The sequence below is a fragment of the Anoplopoma fimbria genome, chromosome 6 (genome assembly GCF_027596085.1).
Source record: "Anoplopoma fimbria isolate UVic2021 breed Golden Eagle Sablefish chromosome 6, Afim_UVic_2022, whole genome shotgun sequence".
In the NCBI taxonomy this organism is placed as follows: domain Eukaryota; kingdom Metazoa; phylum Chordata; class Actinopteri; order Perciformes; family Anoplopomatidae; genus Anoplopoma; species Anoplopoma fimbria.
The window spans coordinates 11,628,123-11,650,617 of NC_072454.1; the positions used below are offsets into that span (position 1 = coordinate 11,628,123).

At 39.5% G+C, this 22,495-nt stretch overlaps 2 protein-coding genes across 2 annotated transcripts; one reads left to right on the forward strand and one right to left on the reverse strand.

Moving 5' to 3' along the window:
• Positions 1-2,584: 2,584 nt before the first annotated feature.
• Positions 2,585-6,516, reverse strand: prokr1b (prokineticin receptor 1b). The gene is made up of 2 exons (XM_054600813.1): positions 6,050-6,516; positions 2,585-3,290 (listed from the first exon to the last, which is right to left on the reverse strand). The coding sequence occupies exons 1-2, from the start codon at positions 6,514-6,516 to the stop codon at positions 2,585-2,587; spliced, it is 1,173 nt and encodes a 390-aa protein (XP_054456788.1).
• Positions 6,517-13,311: 6,795 nt separating this feature from the next.
• Positions 13,312-22,282, forward strand: LOC129092245 (filensin). The gene is made up of 8 exons (XM_054600110.1): positions 13,312-13,679; positions 14,523-14,583; positions 15,058-15,153; positions 16,937-17,029; positions 18,375-18,488; positions 19,453-19,673; positions 20,507-20,598; positions 20,851-22,282. Exons 1-8 carry the CDS (start codon positions 13,312-13,314, stop codon positions 21,885-21,887), a joined length of 2,082 nt encoding a protein of 693 aa, XP_054456085.1. The 3' UTR covers positions 21,888-22,282.
• Positions 22,283-22,495: the final 213 nt, after the last annotated feature.

The window sequence follows — 22,495 nt, forward strand, 5'->3', positions numbered from 1 at the left end:
AATGACAACATTTACTAGCTTCGGACAAAAGCCTGTAAGAAAATTTGCATAAGAGGCGACAATCTTTACAAGCTGCTGACATACTAAACAAGAAATGATTGGCCAAATCAGGAGAAGCATGGCTAAGCTAATTGAAAAACAATAAGACTGATGCACACTGTGGAATGAGGTTGATAGGAAAAAAGGTCAGCTGCTGTTCCTACTTTAAGGTAAATGGTTAGCAGCTTGTTTAGAGGTGTATGAGAATCAGAATCAAAATGTGAATGACCTTTTTAACCCACTGCTGTGAGTTTACATAAAGCTGTTGAACCCAGTAAGCGGGTCACCGGGTCTTACATTATGGAAATCTAATGATGAACTCTTTGCCATCCACAGAAGCAGAAGGTGCATACTTTTTTTTAATTGAACTAATTCAAGTAAAGTAAAATTTCCACTTCCTGCTTTGTGGCGCTGCTTGGAGTAATACTAATTACATTTACCTCAGTGCTTCACAGAGGGAAATATTGTCGCTTCTCAGTACTCCACTACATTTTTGAGGACATTTAAGGGGTTCCATTTTACATACAGTGCAAACCTCCTATAGTGATCACTTCTGCCAAGGTCAAACAGTTTTTTCCCTTTTTCTTTATTTCTAATGCAGACCATCTAATTGACATTTTATTTTATTTGACTCTTCAAAAATATTCCCAAGTATTTCATAACAAAAAGAGGTGGGCATGATTTTGCTACTTTAATTTAGCGGCTTACGCTTACTGGTATGTTAAATTCATGAGCTGGCAGGTTGGTTTCAGGATTTCAAATAAAAAAGATATTCGTGTGTCAGTGCACATAATAACTCAATAAATAAACCTTTGCATGTTTTTTTTCTGAGAGAATGACACCAAAACCTGAGGCTTTCTGTTGATTTTTTAAAAAGTTAAACTTTTCCACATTTTTGTATTACTCCACTGTGCATCTCTAATGAAAGAAAGATATTTATCTACGATATTAATCTAAGGACCCCGGAATTCCAGGTATCCTCCCAAAGGTGCAGGAATGGCACTAATGCTTAAAGGATCTTACAGAGTCTGAGTGTGTTTCCAGCATACAGTGTTTAACTAATATGACATCAGATTTGTCCCACAAGATAAACAACAATTATCTGTATTATTTATAACAAACGGATAATACAAACAAAGCTGTCTATCCAAAATGATCAATCAATCATTCCAAAATTTTCTCCTGTTAGACGTTGTGCGAAATTGTCATAATTAGCAGATTCATGGCCAGAAATATGTTTTGTTAGGTCACAGTGACCTTTTATCACCAAATTGTAACCAGTTCATCCTTAAGTCCAGGTAAAAAAAGTGTGCCAAAATTTTCAAATACATTTTTCTGAGACATCCTCTTTCACGAGAATGGACAAGGACATAATGCCTCAGCTGTTGGCTCGGAGGTTTTAAAATCCAGGCTGTTCTCTAACCCCTAATTATTTCTATGTACACGTCCATTCAGATTGAAGTCAAGATGGTCACGATTTTTAATGCTGTAGTATTACAAATTTGAAGACTACAACTTACAACTGATAATGAGCGAGTCCGTGGTTGTTAAAAGCAACTTTCATAATGGAAATAAAGCAAATAAAAGTATAGTTAAATAAATAAAACAGCTTTCTTTTCAGTTGTCTTATTATTTATTACAGTAAGCACACAAAGACAGACAAGCAATGTATCAATTATTTTCATGACAAATTAATAAAATAAATTTTCTTTTCCAGACATTCAAAAGACATGGGTATATATCTTTGTTGTTTTACTACGTCTTCAAATTAAACTTCCTAATGTTTCACAAACCACAAAATGAGAAATCCTGAATATTAAACAAACAAACAAACAAACATAGAGGCATTTTAGATTAACCTCAGGTACATCTTGGAACAACCCGTTCTCATTCCCAGGACGTCAAATACCAACCCTTTGTCCCGCACCTCGGCATCTGAAACCGACGCACAACGCACCCTTTAGCGTTTGTATTAACACTTCAGGCTCTTAAGTAACTTCAATGTCAAACCATCTGCATCCTTTTTGGACGCTCAGAAAAAATGCTCTGTAAGTGTATTGACGAAGTATACAGTCTTATAGGGGTTGTCGGGTCAAACAAACAGGACTTTCAATCAGCAGACAGGTGTTTGTGACATGTTTTATGTATATATATTACGTGTTTACGTATCACTTAGTTATTATGTGACGAGTTGGGATGAGAACGTGTTGGTAAGGGCAGTAGTAGCTGTATTAACAAGTCTTACATTAAATATCTATTATACACATGCTACAACATTTAAAAATAACACAGTATATAGTGACAGTGTGCACATCAATTGCATTTCCATAATACCTAAAACGGAAGTCCTGTATGTTCTGCTGGCTAACAAAGTTTGAGCCATGTTGCCTCATAAGTGTACTATACTGTTAGAGTTTGACCTTTTTAAAATGTAATCAGAAGACAAGAGAAATGTTCTGGGTGAAATCATCACTGTCAGCCATGTAGTTTTTGTATATCAACAGCCCACATCTAAATGACTGTTATGTTAAAGACTTTCCTCTGTTCACCTCAAGTGAATGCATTCAATCTCCTCTGTTATAGGCATGGAGGAGGTCCTAATGTCCATCTCGTCCACAGTCTTACTGGGGGCATACGTTGACCTCCAGCGCATCAGTACAATCTTTTTCAGGTACTTAACTGTGTTGTTCTTGACACTGACAAAACAGAAGGTATTGATCATGCTGTTGCTCATGGCAATGCACTCGATGATGTAGAAGGCCACCAGTGAGTTCTTCTGGCGGGAGATGAGCGTTGGGTGGAAATCTCGTAGGATGGTGAAGCCATAGTACGGCGCCCAGCACAGGATGTACGCCGCCAAGATCCCGATCAGGACCATCACTGTCTTGCGGCGACAACGCAGTCTCTTCCTAATCTGCTCCGTCTGGAATCCGGGGACATTCTTGAACCAGAGCTCGCGGGAAATTCTGGCGTAACACATTGCCATGACGATCACAGGCCCAACAAACTCCACAGCAAAGACGAACAGGAAGTAGGACCGGTAGTAGACCTGCTGGTCGACAGGCCAGATCTGGGCACAGAAGACTTTGTGTGTCGTTGGGGTGCTGCCGCCATGAGGGTATATGGTCTCGGAGGCAAAGTAGGCAGAGGGAATCGATATCAGAATGGGAACAATCCAGACTCCTGTAATCAGGCAGTAGGCGGTTTGGTACTTCATGCGAGGCCTCAGAGGATAAACTATGGCCATGTACCTGGAAGAACAAAGACATCTTGTTGCATTGAAGAGGCAGGAAATAAACACATACTGCAATGCAATCAAACCGCCCTTTTGAGCAGCCTGAGTGCTGTGTGAAGTCAATAGATTGGGAAAATGGCTCTCAGTCACTCGTGGAACACTGAAGTTCAATACACAGCACTCCATTATTCAGTGAACTGGATTTTTCATATTGATAGAAGTGGTGGACAAAGGGTACTGAGGCTTTCAGCTACTCTTATTCTCCTCTCTTATCTATATGTAAAGGAATAGGTAAATGCATGAGCTAACGTAAAAACTGTCAGTTGTTAATGTATGTTTAAATTGTTTACTCCTAAATTTTTTGAAATAAGTAATGTATCTTCAATTATGAGACAATATTTAGTGTTAACATTGATGGGTCAACCTTTTCAATGTGGATACACTTTCCTACAGTCAAACAAATCATAATTAAATATTTATTTAATAAAGAAAGCTGAAAAATGTGTATAAAATGATGTGCAAGATATCTAGAATATTTCAACTCAGACATTTAAAAAACATTTGATGTCTTGAAATCTGACGTTTAAGCAAGAGTTGGTTAATTTTGAGGGTGACAATATTACACCTATCAGTGTCTACTAAGCTGTTTTATTTTTATGCTGTATCTGGTTTGTTTACGCTGCACTAATATAGAAACCTAAAAACAGCTCACTTGAATACTCACTGTCTCTGTTATTGATCATGTTACTGCACCACTTGTTCACACCTGGTTCACACACACTTCACTTAGGTTGAAAACTTACAAGTTACTAAATGTTAATCAGCAACATTATTGCACAGCATCCTCCTAATAAGATTTCCATTTTTATATAGTGTAGTGATAAAGGGTGACCTTAAGTTAAATCTTAAATAAGATAGTTGAGTGCTTAATTTGGTGACGCAATAACTTATTATTATTATTATTATATTGTATTCTTTTCTCATATTAATTTCTTGCAGCAGAAATATTCACACTACCTTAGAATTAACTTAAAATTGTAAATTTGCAGCCTGTGTGACACATTCAAATACAGAGCACTTCCTTCAAAGAAGTAAATTAACAACCGCTAGCTTGACAACAGTCGTGTGGATTCCTGTGGAACAGTCTGTGCTCAGTAAGCTGTTGTTTGTAGTTAAAACAAGTAAGATTACATAAAGGCAGCAGGATTATTGACGGAACGATACATTTTAATGATCACTTTGGCACACTAAGCACTCGTTATCCAGCCTTCAGGTTACCTCTTGAATTTTTAACACACTTCTTTAGTGAATCTGTAGAAGTCGTGTGCACTCATGCATACAAGGAAGAGTATTGCAGTGGAGACAGTGGAGGTTGAATTCTGGAGACCTGGGTTTACTAAAAAACAGTTTCTTGATTTGTAAAGATTTGAAAACTGAACTTTTAAAACACAAAACAGGGGAAAAGCATAAAATAAGAAATTGCATCGTGTAATCGTGTCCATGAGGAAGGCAGAAAATCATGTTTATGCTTACAGAACCTTTGATTAAGGGTGTTGAATATCAAAGGCACAGGTGCAGGCAATGAACCAGTCAGTTCAATCAATTAGAAAGAGGAAGTGCTATGTTAGCATATAGTGCTCCTGATCTGTGACTCTTCGGAAGCAATCATGGTCTTTAGCATGGTTTATTAAGCATTGAAACACGCTAGGGGGTTGTGACATATAATGTTTTTTGTGCTCTCAAATCCATTGCTGTTAATGTATACTTGCGAGATAGCGCGCTCCAAAAACAAATTGACGCCTAGCTTTCTTAAATGCATTTTTGGGGGTGTGGGAGCTTTGCCCCGAGACACTTTTTTAAAAAAACTTTCATAATGCTGCAGTGATCACTGCATGTCATGTGACAAAAACAAACAATTACAGCTAGCAGATATCTTTTCTGTTTTCCTTAAATATTAGTCTCCGGTAAATATATGAAGAGGACGTTAATCAATTAAGTGCAGGACTACCCAGAGCTTTAACATCTGCTCCAGCTCTTACGGACTATTTTACTAAGGTCAGATAAATTGAAGATGACAGATCAAGAGGTAAAGCTACTGTGAGGAATTTGCATTGCTGGAAATCCATTTATCTTTGTTTCTACTTGACTGTTTAGATAGTCAGTGCGGCTTACAGCTAAAGTACTGCAACTTCATCATCACTGTAATCGCAGCATGAAGGTTTTGGTAGCTTAGTAGCAGAAGGCGCGACTGTAGAGCAACCCCCCCCCCAAAGCACTTTGGATAAAAAATGGGTAAGTGTCACGATTGGCTTTTCAACGCATTTTTAGGCCTTGTCAATTTATGTGCCTTTTTTTTTTTAAAGCAGACTTTTTGGACTTGTTGGAGAAGGAAAAACACAGGTGTTGCTAATCTCATTAACGAATGGCCCTGTTGCATTCACATGTGCATTAAGCCATGGCAGTGAGCCAGCATGCACAATACCAGGTCACTTAAAGAAAGAGCAAGACTGTTAACATCTGTTGCACTAAAAATCTGTTTATTGTATCTGCTAATAGAAATCAAGAAATAAGCATCAATGTCTTTCCATCTCTCAAAATCTCTTGGTTATGGCAAGAAAATGAAGGATCATCAACAATGATGACCAAAGACCTGATTTATATGTTTTTTTTTTTTTTTTGTTGGGCTCTATAGACTATGCTGGAAGGCTGAAGCATTGGCTTGCTGGATTAAACCAATAAACCCAAAGAAATATTAAAAAGAAACAACACACTCACCTGTCAACTGCAATGGCAAGCAGAGCGTTTGTGGACACATAGAGTGACACTGTCCGGAGATAGTTGACAGAGGCACACAGCACTAATCCGTGACCCCAGGAAAGCTGTTTCACCACATAGTAGTCCACCAGGAACGGGCAGCACACCACTGCCACAATAAAGTCTGAGATGGCCAGGTTGGCAATGAGTAGGTTGGTGAGGTTGCGGAGCTTTTTGTAGCGCATCACCGTGGCAATGAATATGAAGTTTCCGAACCCACAGACAAGCATGATGCAGACGAGCACCAGGGCGATAACGATGGTGGCAACAAAGAAGGCCTGACCCTGCGTCGTGTCTGGGATCTCATCAGGAGGGATACCATAGTCCATGTAATAGCTGTCCATGTAATGATCCAACTTGCCTGTTGGGAGACTCTCCTGTGTCTCTGTATAAGCTGCTACCATGTAGCTGATGTTGGAGTCCCCCATGTCTTAGCACACGCTCTTATTTTGGTTGAGAGAGACTTGTATTTGACCAATTTGATTCAACAGATTAGGTGAAAATAGATGATGATTTTTGGTACATAATTCCAATGATTCCTTGAAACCAGTTTAACTATTAAATAAATTGTTTGTATGTAGATGTAAATTTTAACAGGCTTCTTCTTTGGATATTAGCAGCACATCTTCACCTGGAAAGGAGAGTTCTCATCTCAGTATTACTAATTCAGGGTCAGGATCCAAGGAGACAAGATATGATCAAAACAAATAACATGATCTCAGTGCTTCAGGCGTAATCATGCTGGCATGTGTGACATTTCTATATTTTTGGACGAAGAATAATAATTCTCGAGGTCATTAAATCTAGTGAGACCTCTAGGTAATTTATTAGGACTGTGTCACTCAACAGCAGACTAACATCACAGACTAGGCACAGCGTGATGACGGGGCATATAAATATTCAAAACAAATTAGAAGAAAAACAGTACATTTAACAAGATTCTACCAGGTTTGTATCGTGACAGAAGTACAGGGCAATTAACTGCGCACTCCTATAATAGAAGAGAGGTAGACAGAGAGGTGATGATGCTCTCAAAAGATTTAAGCCATGATCTTAAAAAAAAAATGTGTTTTACAATCATGATTTATGAGATCTCCACTAATTCAGCACTATGTTGGAATGAATGGGAGAGCTAATTGCATATGGAGATCAGTAATGGTATATATTTTTTAATGCAATGACAAGGCAAAAACAGCATCAAATATATCAATATATGCAGAGTTAAAAGGAACATTTTCTTTGAATTAAGGCTCTGGGGTAGTTTATAAAACTGAACTTGGCTCTATTACTGAGCAACAGAGGGTCTCAATATGGAGCTTTAAGCTGTTAGAGATCATCAAATCCTGGAGAGAGATCACCTTGAATTTAAATCAATAGAGTAAAAGTAACACACATTAAAATGTAGACTTATATGAGAGAGAGAGAGAGAGAGAGAGAGAGAGAGAGAGAGAGAGAGAGAGAGAGAGAGAGACTATATCTCTTGAGTTATAATAAGAACTACAAATCTCTTATTATCTCCAGGAATAAAAGCTAATTTAATTAAAACATGTTAAAAGACACTTACCAGAAAACGTTGCAGAAGGTCCCAGGACAATAATTAAAAAATAATGTAATTGCTGGCTTTGTGTCAGGTGTGAAAAATGATTGGAAAACCCCACCAGAGCAAACAGAGCCTCCACGCACAGCAGCGATCCGTCTGCCAGCTCCTCTCCGGAGAAAGGAGGGGTACAAAGTTACGTCTGTTTCTTTTCCGCCTCAAATGTAAAATCCGACGGTGAAGGGAGGTGGAGAAAGCACATAGCCTCCCTGTCAGGGGTGCGACTGAGGTGCGTGTGTGCGCGTCCACACCCGGGTAAGTGTTCACCAGGTCTGAAACAGTTCAAAGATCAACCAGCTTAAGTGGATGTCCGTAAATACAGTGTAAGAAAACACAAGATGTGCTTTACTTTAAAGGCTGTTAACCTTACAAGAGTGATGGATGGATGGATGAAGGAGGGAGAGATTTAAAAAAACAAAAACAAAAAAAAAACAGGACTCTCATTAACCTCATACATTCTCAGCTCACATTATTCATTTAATTGTACTTTATGTCCAAGATTGGAAAATTGGTTTTAAACAGCAATAACTGATTGGTTTGGCCACTTGGGGGCAGCAGAAACATTACATTACATTACATTACATTACAGTCATTTAGCAGACGCTTTTATCCAAAGCGACTTACAATCAGTAGTATGTTACATATCATTCACCCATTCACACACTGATGATAGGGATACCATGCCAGCTGCCCATCAGACTCTAACTAACATTCATCATCCAGTCCACACCGATGGCAAGCCTTCGGGAGCAACTGTTGTAACACAACCCGGACATATTATGGTCTTTTTAAGTTTATATAGGGAATCAGTATACAGTTGATACACTTTCAGCAGATTTGGAGCAACATTAGCATTCACATGGCCACCTGGTGGATGTCAGTGCAACTAGAAGGCCCTTTCCATAGGTGAAAAAAGAATGTGTGTATCGCCCCTCGATTGGGATCCGCTCCAAAATGTAATGGCTTCTCCCTTGACAAATGCTAGAACCTTCTTCCATGAAAATCGCTTGCTGACAAACAGACAAACAAACAAGCCAGACCGAAAACAGAGCCTCCTTGGCAGCGACGCTGGAAATCAGTCAGAGTTAGGGATGCCAAGAGAAAGTCAGTCTATAATGATGTCAAATTAAGTGCTGCGTAACATTCACGGTTTTTGCATTAATTTGAATGATGAGGATCATTTATATTTATAAGATATTAACAACATTTTATACTACTTTTTGAAAGTTTTACAATACAGCAGACAGGAATCTTGAAGACCAACATACTGTATGTCGTAGCAGTCACAGCAACTACACTGTTAACAACACAGAACTAATGAATATAAATGTACTTTATTTATTAGATCTTTAATATATATTTTGTATTATTATTTTCTTTCATTATTTTTTTTCATTATTTTATTTTTACTTTTTTTCCCAAATGCAGTTAAACAAAAATCCTAAAGGAAAAGCAGTGTGTGCTAGAGCACCCTCGGACATACACTTCCCGCACCAATGCTCCTTGTTGGAGACAATATCTCTGCTATTAGCTCTTGTTGAGCTAATAGAGAAATGTCTTGCTCTTGGTTGGAAATATCTTGCTCTTTGGCTGCTAAACAAAGAAAAGAGGGCTCCGTGAAGGTACAGCAATGATCTTTCCTTCACAGACATGTATCCACAGCAAGAAATGACTCAAAAGACTTGCTCTCCACTGCTTTTTCATATTAGCTTCATGCTCATTTACATGAAGTTGAAAATGTCCAATTTATAACACCTACCTTTTCTTCTGGGAAGTCTTGCGTTGTCTGGAATCTCCCACAATGGCTCATAAATGTCTAGTCTGGCCATGCTCGGTAGGTGTAAGGACTATTAAATGGAAGAGAAATAAACTTTGCTTGACTGAATTCCTAGAGTTATACAACTCTACGTTGCCATCCTACCAGAACTTGGGTAAAAATTCTTTGACATATTGATTGTTGACATATTCCACATTCATTCCGGTGTATCGTAGTTAGCTGAAACAGACACAAAAACATCTCATTCCCTTATGAAGCCTTTAAAAACTACAGGCCTACTCAAGCCTTTTTAACACTACTTTTTTTCTTTAATGTAGAGCTAATGCCTCTGAGTAAAGTGTGTTTTTTGAGTCTTTGAATAGTGTATGTTTTGCTTATATTGTATGTTCATTCTTGTGTACAGGCGTCTCTCTCAAAAAAGAGATGTCAATATGTTTAATTAAACAGTTGACAAACTAATAAATTTCATATTTAATACGACAAAATGCAACTATTTTAAATACCTGAACATAAAATTCTAGCTTTGCACCTTTTAATGTTCCAGCACCGTAAGTGGCTGAGTATCTGAAATGATTGTATCACTGTGTAAGAGTCCCTGGGGGGTTGGCTTTTCCTTTGGTTTGACCGTTTATGGTTATAATGTAATGCGGATATTAAAGTGGCATGTAAGTGTAAAGTGTCTCAAGTGGTGATAAGTGCTCTCGCCTCTGCCGGTCTTAGATGGAAAAAAAAACATGTTTTATGTTCACACCCATTGGCTTTTACTGTTAGAAATCACGTCTCATTTTCTGTTTTAGAAATCCTTTCATATTAATCAGACTTTCATTAGGTTTAGTGGTTTTTATGATAAACTGCATTGTTCCTTGAATCTACAAGACATTTTTCCCCCTCTCTCTGGTTGGGGAGTCCATGCATAGCCAGAGCTGTAGAAAGCTGTCATCACCAAATATCTGAGGTTAACCATCCTGAACAGCAGATGAACGGGCACAGACAGCAGCCCTGATGACTTTTTCAGATCCATTCCTTATTGTTATGGAAAGCTAGCACTGCTGGGATTTTGTACCGCCTCTGACAATCATCTGTCAGTCGCGGGCGTGATGGCTTTTTGTGTCCTCTCACATTGAGTGCAGCTGGCTAGCAGATATACCCAATGCAGTTTAAACATCATTACAGATAGCAAGAGACACGAGTGAACCATCAGACAACTCCTTCTGTCATCTACAATTGACAAAGGAAGATGAAAAAGGTTTTTTTTGAGAACTTGAACATATCCACCCATCAGCTCATAAGAGAGGAGAGAACTGCCTTTGTATGTTTCTATTAGTTATTATCACCCACTAAATATTAGGGGCTACAGCTCGGCCCTGCTTGTGTCAGTCACAGTAGCCCCTGAGGCCTGACCAGCAGGATAAACACTAGGCTCTCATTTCCAATTCTGGACATCTCTTTAATCTCAACTGGGCCTCGGATTTACTGCCTCTCGTAACCAAAGAATATAGATGGAAAATGACTGCAGTGTGATTCTGGCGTTGTCTCCTCAGCCATGGAGAATATTCACAAGATTTATAATCTATGGCCTGCAGTTGAGGTTGGACAGATAGTGACATAGTTTATTGATGACAACGTTGTGAGGGATAAACAGCAGTTAAACCAAATCCATACAAATATATGTATATATATATATGTGGTTCAAATCTGAACAGAGGCTGTCTGTTTTGGCAAGATGTTGGTTCTTCTGGGGATCCCTGGTTCCTCCAGTCAGTATGTTGAAGTGTCTGTTTGTGTTGATGAGCATTGGCTTAGATCCTGATGAGCAGTTTGGCACCTTGTATGAACGTGTGTGTCAATGGGGTAAACGTTGGCATGTAGTGTATAGAGCTTTGACACCACCTGTGTGTGTCATACACTACAGAACAACTTGAAACTTGTACATTCTATGGATGAACGATATCTCAGTGTGCTCATTGTTTGAAATCACTGCACGTGGCGGAAATGTCACATGTGCACTCTGAAGGCTTAAGGAGTCAAGCCATGACACATACTACATGAAGACAGATTAATAAATACAGACAGTATGCATCTACTGCGATAGAGACTGATCCCTGCATACACCTGAAGATTCACACAAGCACGGAGCCGGGCTGAGAAATTGTTAAAGAGAACATTCCTGCTCTTGGTACTGTGGGAAAAGGTAAGTGTGGAAGGCGTTATAGACAACGCTGTGTGAATGTAATTTGTAAAGTTCTTTTCGAGCAGAATATGTGTGATACATATGAGATATTCTCTGTAACCCAAACTTTGGAAGGAAATGGGTAGGAGAATGACTTTGCCTTTGAACAACAAATGTCCTGACCCTTTCAAAGATAACAAAATGTTTGCACTTTTATTTTAACTATATCAAGTTATTTTTGTATACCACTGTAGGTAAAAGTAGAGCAGGTAGGAGTAGGTAAAGGTCATCACATCAACACTGGTTATATCTATTTGATCAAGTAACTGTGGGTGTGAAAGAAAAGCAGACATCTAGTGTTTGAATGAGATATTAGCTCTATATCTTTATCTTTTCTGTTATTTTCATGAAGTTTTATTAGTATCTTATTTTTCATACTGCAGTTTATGTAGTTATCAGTTTGCCCTTGAGCTATGGGCTTTGCTGGGGCCCAAATTTGCTGAAATGCTGATGTAAAGCCATTTGACATGTGTTTCATTCAGCTGTTTTACAGCCTGCTAGATCCCTCTAGACTCTAGAGGGACATTTTGACTGACCTTGTACCACAGCCTGCAGCGAGTGAGCCAAAAGCAGGAGCTCCTGTGTCTCTTCCTTATTTTTCTATCACTCTCTGTTACTCTCATCTATGCTAAATGTTATGGAGGGAGATAATGGAAATACAAAAAGGTAATAAAGAAATACAGACACGTGGGCTAAAAGCACCTTGAGGATAACAACTAGAAGGTCTATTTCTTGTTATTAAAAAATAAAATGGTGAGATATAACTGCTCCAAAGCCATATTCCCAGCAAAACACAAACATTGCCACATACTTTGCATTTGAATATTGTCTCTTCTCTTTGATTGTTTCTATTAAAACAAACAACATAATGTGTAGAAATATTGAAACTTCTGTTACATATTCAGCGTCAGACCCTAAGTTGATAGGCAACATTTGATGTTGTTTGCCACCAGTTTTAGTGTTTAACAGACAGAACTAGTATGATAAACAACCATTAAACACTCACTGAATTGTATGAACGCCCAGGACGCCCAGCTTGCTGCTTATACATTTCTGTAATTTAGTTTGACTTGTGTAATGTTTTTGAGATCATGAACCCAAACATAATCAGTACCCACTTGTTTTTGTTTTCAGCACGCTCAGTGTGCCAACACTTTGCCACTTCTAGCAGGAATGGTTCTCCACAGTCCACACAAATTGCTCTGCACGAATTTTCCTCTCTGTCCTGTGGTGGGCTACCATCCAATCTGCCATATCAAACAGGGATCTAAAAAGCAGCTGACTAAGAAAACAAAATAATGGCGTGTGACCAACCAGTGCTTTCGCGGGCCAGCCAATTGTTTGTTTTTGTGGTTCTGCTATGTCATCAACAGCACGGCTTTTCTAATCTCTGCCACAAAGGCAACAATACACTGTGGAAGGCCCCAGGCTCGTAGCGTGCGCGGCCACAGCTAGGGGGAGGTTTTGGGGGCTATTTCGCTAACAGCCAGTGCTGTGCAGCGTTTAGTCTAGCATGAGACAGTCAAGGGTGAACACCCGAGTTTTCACACAATAAAGGTGCGGAAGGGGACCAAGCACTCCGGGGAGATCACCGACCTACAGGAGGGAAGCGTACCACCATGTACAAGACCAGCTACCTGCACGAGGTGCGCAAGGAGAAGTATGAGCGTTCAGATGTCTTTGAAGAGGAACCTATGGACTCCTCTGCCGGCATCTCAGCCATCCAGGGCTGGGAAAACCTTCAGGAGCTCAATGGCCGCTTCGCCCGGTACATCAACAGGGCACGAGTCCTGGAGCAGCGCAACGCCGTGTTCCGCAAGCAGCTGGAGACGCTGCAGCGGATGGAAGAGGCCAGCGGTCTAGAGGAGGCCTTCACAGAGCAGACCGAAGTCAACAGGCAGCGCATCCGGGAGCTGTCCTCTGACCACACCAAACTGGAGCGAGAGCTGAAAGACGCTTGCCGCACGCTGGATGAATTCACCAGCAAGTAAGAGAGTTGGGCTGGTGTTATCTTCGTTAGAGATGGAGTGATGAGACATCTATAGAAATGTTCTCAGAATTAAGAGGAGGTGACACAGGACCTAAATCTTAATGAAGTAAAGATGCTGGTTCTAAAACAATCTGATAATTGATACTTCTTAGTAAATCAGCATGGAAACTGTAAATCTATAGATGGAATGGATGCATTACTGAAAGTCAATTGTATCAATGTTCTGCCTTATAATCAGGTAATCATACAACTTGCTGACAAATCTTATCATTCTAAAAACTAACCAGTTTGGTCATCATAAAACAAAACACTAAATACATAAGTAATTGAAATAAATCAAAATAAAGGGTAAGTTCACCCAAATGACTGAAAAACAATCAAACTAACAAAGCAAAATACACATCACCCCACTCACCACTAGAATATCCACGCCTTAACTAAATATAATAGGTACATGGAATTGAATTAGTCAAGCTCATAATAAAAAGGTCGCAATTTTACGTGGGTAATGTTTTGATTTGAAGCAAAACCGCTGGGTTAGATTTAGTTAAAGAGCATGGTTAGGATTCAAATAAGTATGTAATTCCAACTACCTACAAACACGGTGTCATCATCTGTCTGGAGGCAGCAATGCATCACTACATTATTGATTAAGTTGATTAGAATATTTACCAATTCTGATTGCATTGACACATTACAGACACAGATGTCTCTTGCTTCAAGAAAGAGACAGTGTTTATCTGTCCTGTCTCACTGGGTGCACACAACACAAACATGCAATAATACCTTCTCCTGCTTTTATATTAGATTTACACATAATCCAGATGTTTTATGTTCCAGATATAGAAATGAATGTGATTATCAAGAACAGCTGCGGGGCACACTGGAACAATTGAACAAGGTACTGTATGGTTTTAATGAAGTGTGTTTACACCATCATACAAACTAACATGAGAGGCATTTTAAATGTACTGTATCAAAATTCGGCAAGATTTAAACATGGAAAAAACCTGCATATGAAACAAGAGAAATTATAAATGATTTTAAAATTATGGTACTCTAAAATAAAAAATGAGTAAAGCAAATGTGATTTTTTTCTGTAATAGGTTTGTTAAATCTTTACACATAATGAGAGAAGAAGATACAGAGATTTGATTAGAAAATGAACGGTGAAAATGGTTTATGATTGCTGCCTATGCAAGATTCAACACAATTAGAGAGCTTTGCTGATTTTAGATGGCCAGGATGACACTGAAGCATGTGTAAGAAGTTTGTCACTTCAGTGTTCTTTGGCTTTTGATGAACTAAATACAGTTCACACATAACCTTCCACAGTTTGGTTCCTATTATTGTTTGTTCTTCTCCCGTTCTGCAGGAGGCTGACAGTTCTCTGCTGAGAAACCTGGAGTACCAGATCCAATCACAGTTCCTGCAGGATGACATCAACTCCACCAGAGACAGACACAAGAAGGTCAGTGGCCCTAATGGTAAATGATCGAAAGGAAACTACTGTGCAACTCCTTGGCCATAAATAACCCCTAAAACACAATGCAGATGTTGAAGAGGAAGCACATAAGATCTCAATGAGACCTGATCATTGCCATGTTCAAAATAATAGTTTTGATAGCATCAACACAAATAACTCACTGTAAATGTCTTTTTACATACTTTTTTAATATAACCTTTTTAACAAGAAATCCTCCAAGTAGAAATACTTCCTTAAAAATGATTAGACATGTAGTTATGGCTCATCATGTGCCTCTCCTTAAGATTTTATCTACTTTTAGTGAACTTATATTGTATTTTCAGCTTCTTTTTCATAACTGTTTATGTATTTCCATTGGACAGTCTATGTGTTTCCATTCATAAAAGCCCCACAGGGAAACCCTGCATCCTAGAAATGATGTTTCTATATGTTGTATATTAGTAAGAAGCATGTAAATGGCATTTCAGCAAGATGGAGTTGCACAGAGACAGTATTGCAAATTATCTTTGGGTGTAAATGCTAAGCTTATATACAGTAAGAAATCCACACATTTAAAAGGTTAGCATAGATAAATATGTAACAGCTATCTATTTTTTGTCAGTCAAGGGAGAGCGTTTATCAATATATAAATCAATATGTTTTGATGTTAGAGCGAAGATAAAGTAAAAATGACACAATTGTATTGATGCTCACATTATTGTAGTCTTTATTGATGGCTAGCAGAAAGAGGACCTTTATAAGCCACTCACAGATAAATGACTTTAATAGCTGCTCTTCATTATTCATAGCAGTTCATATTGCTTACTTATTGCTCTTTAAAGGGCAACCGCATTTTGAAATTGTGTCCATATTGTTCTCTTTGACAGTATCTTTGATCTCTGGGTGGTATATTTTGTATGGGTTTGTTGTATAACTCACAGTCAGTAAAGAAAATTAATCCACATCAAACAACATTTTTACAAAATAGTTTTTCAGTCCACAGTGTGCGTTTTCCTTTCTGTTGCTTTTGAACACTCTGGGCCTCAGGCCGCTACTCATCGAATGAGAAGGTGTTATGATGTACCTGGGGCTTTAGCACCAATACACCTTATGTGATGTGAGTGAGAAAAAGGATTACAGAGAAACTGTAACACTGCTCTTCACAGGTATTGACGCATGGCAGGAAAGCACAGAGTAAATCCAGAAAAACTGAAATATTTCCGTCTTCAGTGGCAACAGAAACGCTGAGACAAAAACTGTTCCATAATGCATCAAGCATACTTTCCATAGACTTTCTTGCCTGAGCAATTTCTCCTCTTTTTATTGTCACCCAGCACTACTTTTGATATTGAATTAAACTCGGCCTCTGCAATATTGAGATAGCATATCAAAGGGCACTGCTGTCCCTATATTATGTGGGAGAGAATAAGGGGTCGTCTCACATGAATATTAGGCTTTTGGTCCTGAGCTTTGAAGTATCCCGAGAGAGGAAATATATCACTTCTTCTTTATTAGAGTCTGAGCTCACGCTTGTACAAATGGATATTAGAAGAAACTCCCCATGCTGTAAAGAAATTCTAGCACCATTTATACATATATTTCAGCTTAGTTAAAGCCTTTTATTGGATATTTTATTTCTCCCACCAAAGCGCAAAGTAAATCTGCAAGAGATTTGCGAGCAAAGCAGATAAAGTGGTTCAACATTGCAAAATGGTAGAGCTTACGGACGCTCTTCCTTTTAATGGGTTGTATATTTCAAGTTTTCCTTTCATATCATCTTCCTTTACAGAACCTCGCAGAGATCCAGACCTACGTAAACATTTTACAGCAAATCAACCAGACACTCCCCCTTGCTCCCAATGTGTCAGTGGGCATCTCCGAGGTGAGGTCATTAATGTTGTCACTATGTGCGTGTGCTGCAGTCCCTGGGGGGAGAGGAGGCTGTTTGCATGTGTGTCAGTGCTGGCTACGTGTCTGGGGTTGATGAGGTTAGTGGCTTCTCAGTTGGATGGCCTGTGCCCGCTTTTGTCTATGTTTTATTGTGTATACGTGTTCGTGTCCACAGTCCACCGGAAACATGGACAGCCCTGCAGCTTGTGATTGCAGGACACATAATGAAGCAAATGCAAGGAAGAACAGCTGTGCATGCTAATTTTTGAGCAACTGTGCCAGAGTGACAGGCATTTGTGTAGGAGATGGGAGTTTTATTTATACAAACATTTCTTAGAGGCAGAGCTGCTCTGGATGCAGAAATTGTTTAATTGCTTGAGTTAAATCTCAGCGGGCAATGATAAAGAGCTGCATCTCTTGGCTGCTTTGCTGAGCTGAAATCCAATGAAAATACGACAAAAGTAAACAAGGAGGGAGATGACTTCATGGAGTTTTTAGTAGTCCAGCTTTATGTATAGGGATTTAAACAAATGGGTGTAAATGGAGAAACATAACAAGGAGTAGAGAAATAAAATCCTATGGCATGTTTTTTTTTTTACCACAAACCACAATGAATACACGTAACCAGTACAACATGCTTTATGCCACAGTTTTGGGCTTTTGCGCATTCATCAAGGCAGTACAGTTTAGCACTCATGTCACTAATTACATCAATGATCATCAAGTTTACGAAGTATATTGCATGCTAATTTTTACCATACATTTCACAAGCTTTTTATTTAATTTAATTATTTGGTTCCCATCGTAGCAGCCTTATGCTTTGGAGATGAGCATTAAATGAGCAGTAATGATGCATCTCAATCATGGAATTAAGAATTGGAAGTCAGTATTGGATTTTGAATTGATTCAAAACTCTATAATGTTGCTTCATAAAAACCACCCCTTCTGCCAACACTCTAAACTCAATTAATTTATACTACTGAGAAGGATGACTTCTTACAATATATCTACCATGTGTGAAGAGTAATGCTCTAACAACAGCCACTTATGTCACTTGTATCATTATTAATTCAATTTCTGGGTGGTGGACACTGCCCTCTACACACTCAATAGGTTAATTCTAAGAGTAGATAAAACAGAAAACATCATTGCTAAAAGGCAACGTTAGGCAAGAGAGCCCTTAAATTAAAAACAAAATCAATCAGTAAACCTTTTAATACAGTGCGACTTCAGGAAGACACTTGACTGATGGCTGTGTGAGTCTGTGTGTAGCCTTCATGATGTAAAGACACAGTGTGCTCGTCTGCGTGTCCTTGATTTGTGCTCTATGTTTAAAGGAACAGGAGAAGCTGCTGGCCCAGAGGAAAGTGCCGGGGCTGCAGAGTCAGCTGGAGGAATATAAGAGCGCCCTCTGTCAGCTGCAGTCCCAGAAACAACGCCTCCATTCTGAGGTGGGTCACACGGCCCCCATGACAACAGGAGGTTTCATGTTAATGACATGCCTTACATGTTTCCCTTTTTATTTCATTTTTTATTTCACCACCAAGCCAGTATTTACGGACTGGCTCATTGAACAGGATTTCCATACATTTGTCAGTCGAAGCTCCTCTCTGTCATGAACTACACCAGTACCTCAAAGAAGTAGAGCTGTTGTGAAGTTTGTAAAGTTGATTGATTAATGGATTATTTCTGTGTCATGTACAGAGAGTGCCCGACCCTCGTGAGTCATTCTCAATTACACTGAGCTCTCACATCAAACAAAGTCTGTCCTCCTCTGGAGCGGGGCTACAACTTATTTATTAGTTAGTTATTTTAATTATTGATTAAACTGCCGATCATTTTCTTAATTAGCCAGAACAACACAGATATGAGTCGCTGGAACCAGAATACATGAAAAGTAAAAAAAAATGCAATAACAGACAAATGAAACAATTTTTTACTAGTTGTTTAGTCAGCATACCAATCAGTAATCAGTAAAAAAAACAATATATATATATATATATACAACATATAGATGTTTTTTTCAGATTGCATATGCTTTAGAATGATTTTCAAGGAATATTTTACTTGTATCCTTTCTCATTTCACTTTGTTTCATAAGTTAACGAATAATAACTACTCACTGAGCCAGGCAGGTTACGGAAAATGAATGAATGAATGAGCCGGGCATAGAATAGGCACCACCCTGCAGCCTCCATACTGTGGTGCTTTTTGCTAAAAAATGCTGCAGAAGCACCACTAGATGTCAGCCATGACCACTTTATGACAGAAGGGTAGAAGGTTGATTTTTACTTTAAAACTTGCTCATCTTTTTTCTCTACTTCTCGCTTTCATTGGCGACTCAAAGGGGTTTGCTATTTAAAAATAAATAAATCATAATTCATTAATCAATATTGTCTCTGACTTGTCAATCAGACTACAGTTTTGGAGCAAACCATCAAAAACACTCAGGAGAGTTATGACGATGAGATTCAGATGTACAACGAGCAAATTGAATCACTGCGTAAGGAGATCGAGGAAGCTGAGCGGTCACTGGAGAAGTTCACCAGTGAATGTCGTCACCTGGCCATGTACCAGACCTCCCTTGAGAATGAGCTGGAGAGATACAAGAGGATCATCGAGAATGAGGATAACAGGTAGACCACATCCACCTGGTTGTTGACACACAGAGAACACACTCGAACAGGCATGTAGGGCCTGACTTAAGAGGCTGAAAAGGCACGTAGCTCTTCACTGAAGGATGAAATAATAGCTGCTCATTTTGACCCCAAGTAAATACAATATAAATGCAAAGGCGACGCATACTGCTTTTACATAACCAAATTATGACCAGGATACATAATAAGTTAACATAAACATGGATCAAAAGCTGCAAAATGGAGTTTAAGGATTTACAGTCTTTAAAAAATGATCTCAAGACAGACGCAAATCCTTCTTGACCCCAAATACTTAGCTACCAAAATAATGTTGCAAAATGCTATGATTATATTGCTTTTTTTACATTTATTTTAATGAGTTTCTTTAAATTTGATTTCCTTAAATGAAAGTCTAAATGCTGTTTTAGTGGCCTTCTCCATACTTAATAGAGGTAAACACGGTTAATTTATCTCTGGACAAGTGCTGTTTTGTGAGAACACAGAAAAAATTAAAGCTATTGACTCTTAACGATATCAGAATTAGCCTTAGAAAAACATAATTGGTAATTTTACAGTATAATTGTAGAGCGTTCATTCACATGCAGAATCAGCCAACAGATAGCACTGGTTTTCAACAAATGTTTCTCTCTTAGCACAACAAAAAGCAGAGTGTTTTTTAATGTCAGGTAATCTATATTTGTTTGTTATTCAAAGTTACAAGTTGTTTCCTTTTTTGAAAAATATGAATTACCAATGCATATTTCTGTACATAGCTAAGCTGTTGAGTGCACGGCTGTTGCATTGCTGACATTTCACTGCTCTCTTTCCTGTAGGTTGAATTCAGCGATAATTGGCACTCCTATTACCCTGTTCACCACTAATTACCGCTACACTCACACACCCACTGCAGCCAGCAGGGGGAGAGGTGAGGGCACCGTCGGCACATCACAGCTGGTTAACATTGAGAATCACTTTTGAATGCACATGCAATCAGCCACCATTGCTAGAGAAAACTCTACTCTGTTTTAAATATTCAGTCTTACAAAGCTAACTGAAGTGATGTCTTAATTGTCTTTAGCATCTCAGAACATTTGGATCTGTATCTGCATACACAATTTTGGTCTTTTCATAGTTCACTAGTTTTATCTAGCTGACTTATGGCCTCATCTGTGTCCAGATATCACCCAGGTTATCCAAGATATCACCAGCATCAAGCCCCGCCAGAAGATCCAGGCCAAGAAAGTCCTGAAGAAGAAAGACCTGACCCCGAAAGACGAGATGGACATTGGCCAGGATGATAGAAATGGCGGAGCTGCTGGAGCGGCGCCAGATGAATATACAAAGGGAGTCCCATCCGTGGAAGTGCAGGAGGAGAGGGTAAAGAGAACGGAGAAGAGGCCTGTGTTCACTGGAGTGTCTCCACAGGATGTCCCAGACGGAGCTCAGATCAGCAAGGCCTTTGACACTCTGTGTAACATCGTCAGAGACAGAATGAGGAAGTACAAGAAGCCCGAGCCAATCGCTGACTTCTACACCAAGGGCCGCTATGTCCTCGTAACCGGCGACGGCAGCTACCCAGATCCATGCTTCTGCACCTCTACGCCGTCAGCCGGCCACATCTTTGTTACAATCAGAGATGGAATGATGCCTCCCTATGATCCTTACGCACCAATCACACCATCTCCTCAACCTCCACCTCCACCTCAACCTCAACCTCAACCTCAACCTCAACCTCAACCTCAACCTGAACCTCCTCAGCCCATAGTAGACCCCAAGCCTCCAAAACCCACCCCGCCCTTCAAAGGAGGAGGAGGAAAAGACGATAAGGGTGGAAAAGGTAAGGACAACGACGGTAAAGGTAAGCATAAGAACGGAGACCCTCACTCTAAAGATCCAAGCCCACAGCCGTCACCCTCTGGCCCCAAAGATCCCACCCCAGCTGCCGATCATCCCAAGAAAAGCCAGGATGACATTGGGCCCATTCCAAAACCTGCTCCTCGTGGCGCCAGCTCCAGTTCCAGCACCAGCACCAGCACCACCACCAGCACCAGCACCAGCACCAGCGGCTTTACCCCAGACGCCATGAGCTACGAGAAGCTGGAGGTGGTGGAGTCTGTGGAGAAGTTCTCCAACGGCCGCAAGGTTAAAGGTTATGAGGAGACTTCCGTGGTGGTGGAGACCATGATCGAGAAGTCCAGCAAGAAGAAGCATTGAAACCACGTCACCTGACATGAAGAGTCAGCAAACTCCACCAGTGTCCTACATGGTTCAGGTCCTCTGAGAAAAAGACAATTCTGATCAATACCACTGTTCCTCTAACTACCGTGATAAAACCAACACGTTTTGTCTCTGAAGGAACCCAACAGTGCTTAAAGACCAACTACACATTCCTGATCTGATATCCAATGCTCTTCCATTGCTTGCAGTTTCTGGCCTTGTGTCCAGAATACGTTTTGCTGGTTCCATAAGTACTGCTGTTGTTGTTCGACTTAACACCCATACTCATGCTATGAGTCCTTTACTGTCTGAAAACTCGGGAGAATGAAAAAACGGAGCTCCATGCCACCAATACAATTTAATAAGAAAATAAATAAAAACTGAGAAGTTGTGCCACCCCTCTGAACTCTGTGTTAGAACTCCAACTTTCCCCTTTGAGCTGATTTGTTTAATTCGATGACACTGCCTGCCCTCAGCACAATTTTGCTGTGTATTAATTTGCTTTGATATATTGAATAATAAAAACGATTCAAACATCAGTTATCACCCTGGTCTGCTTTTAGACAGGCGCATTTCACCAAACACCACACACTACTATTTGATGT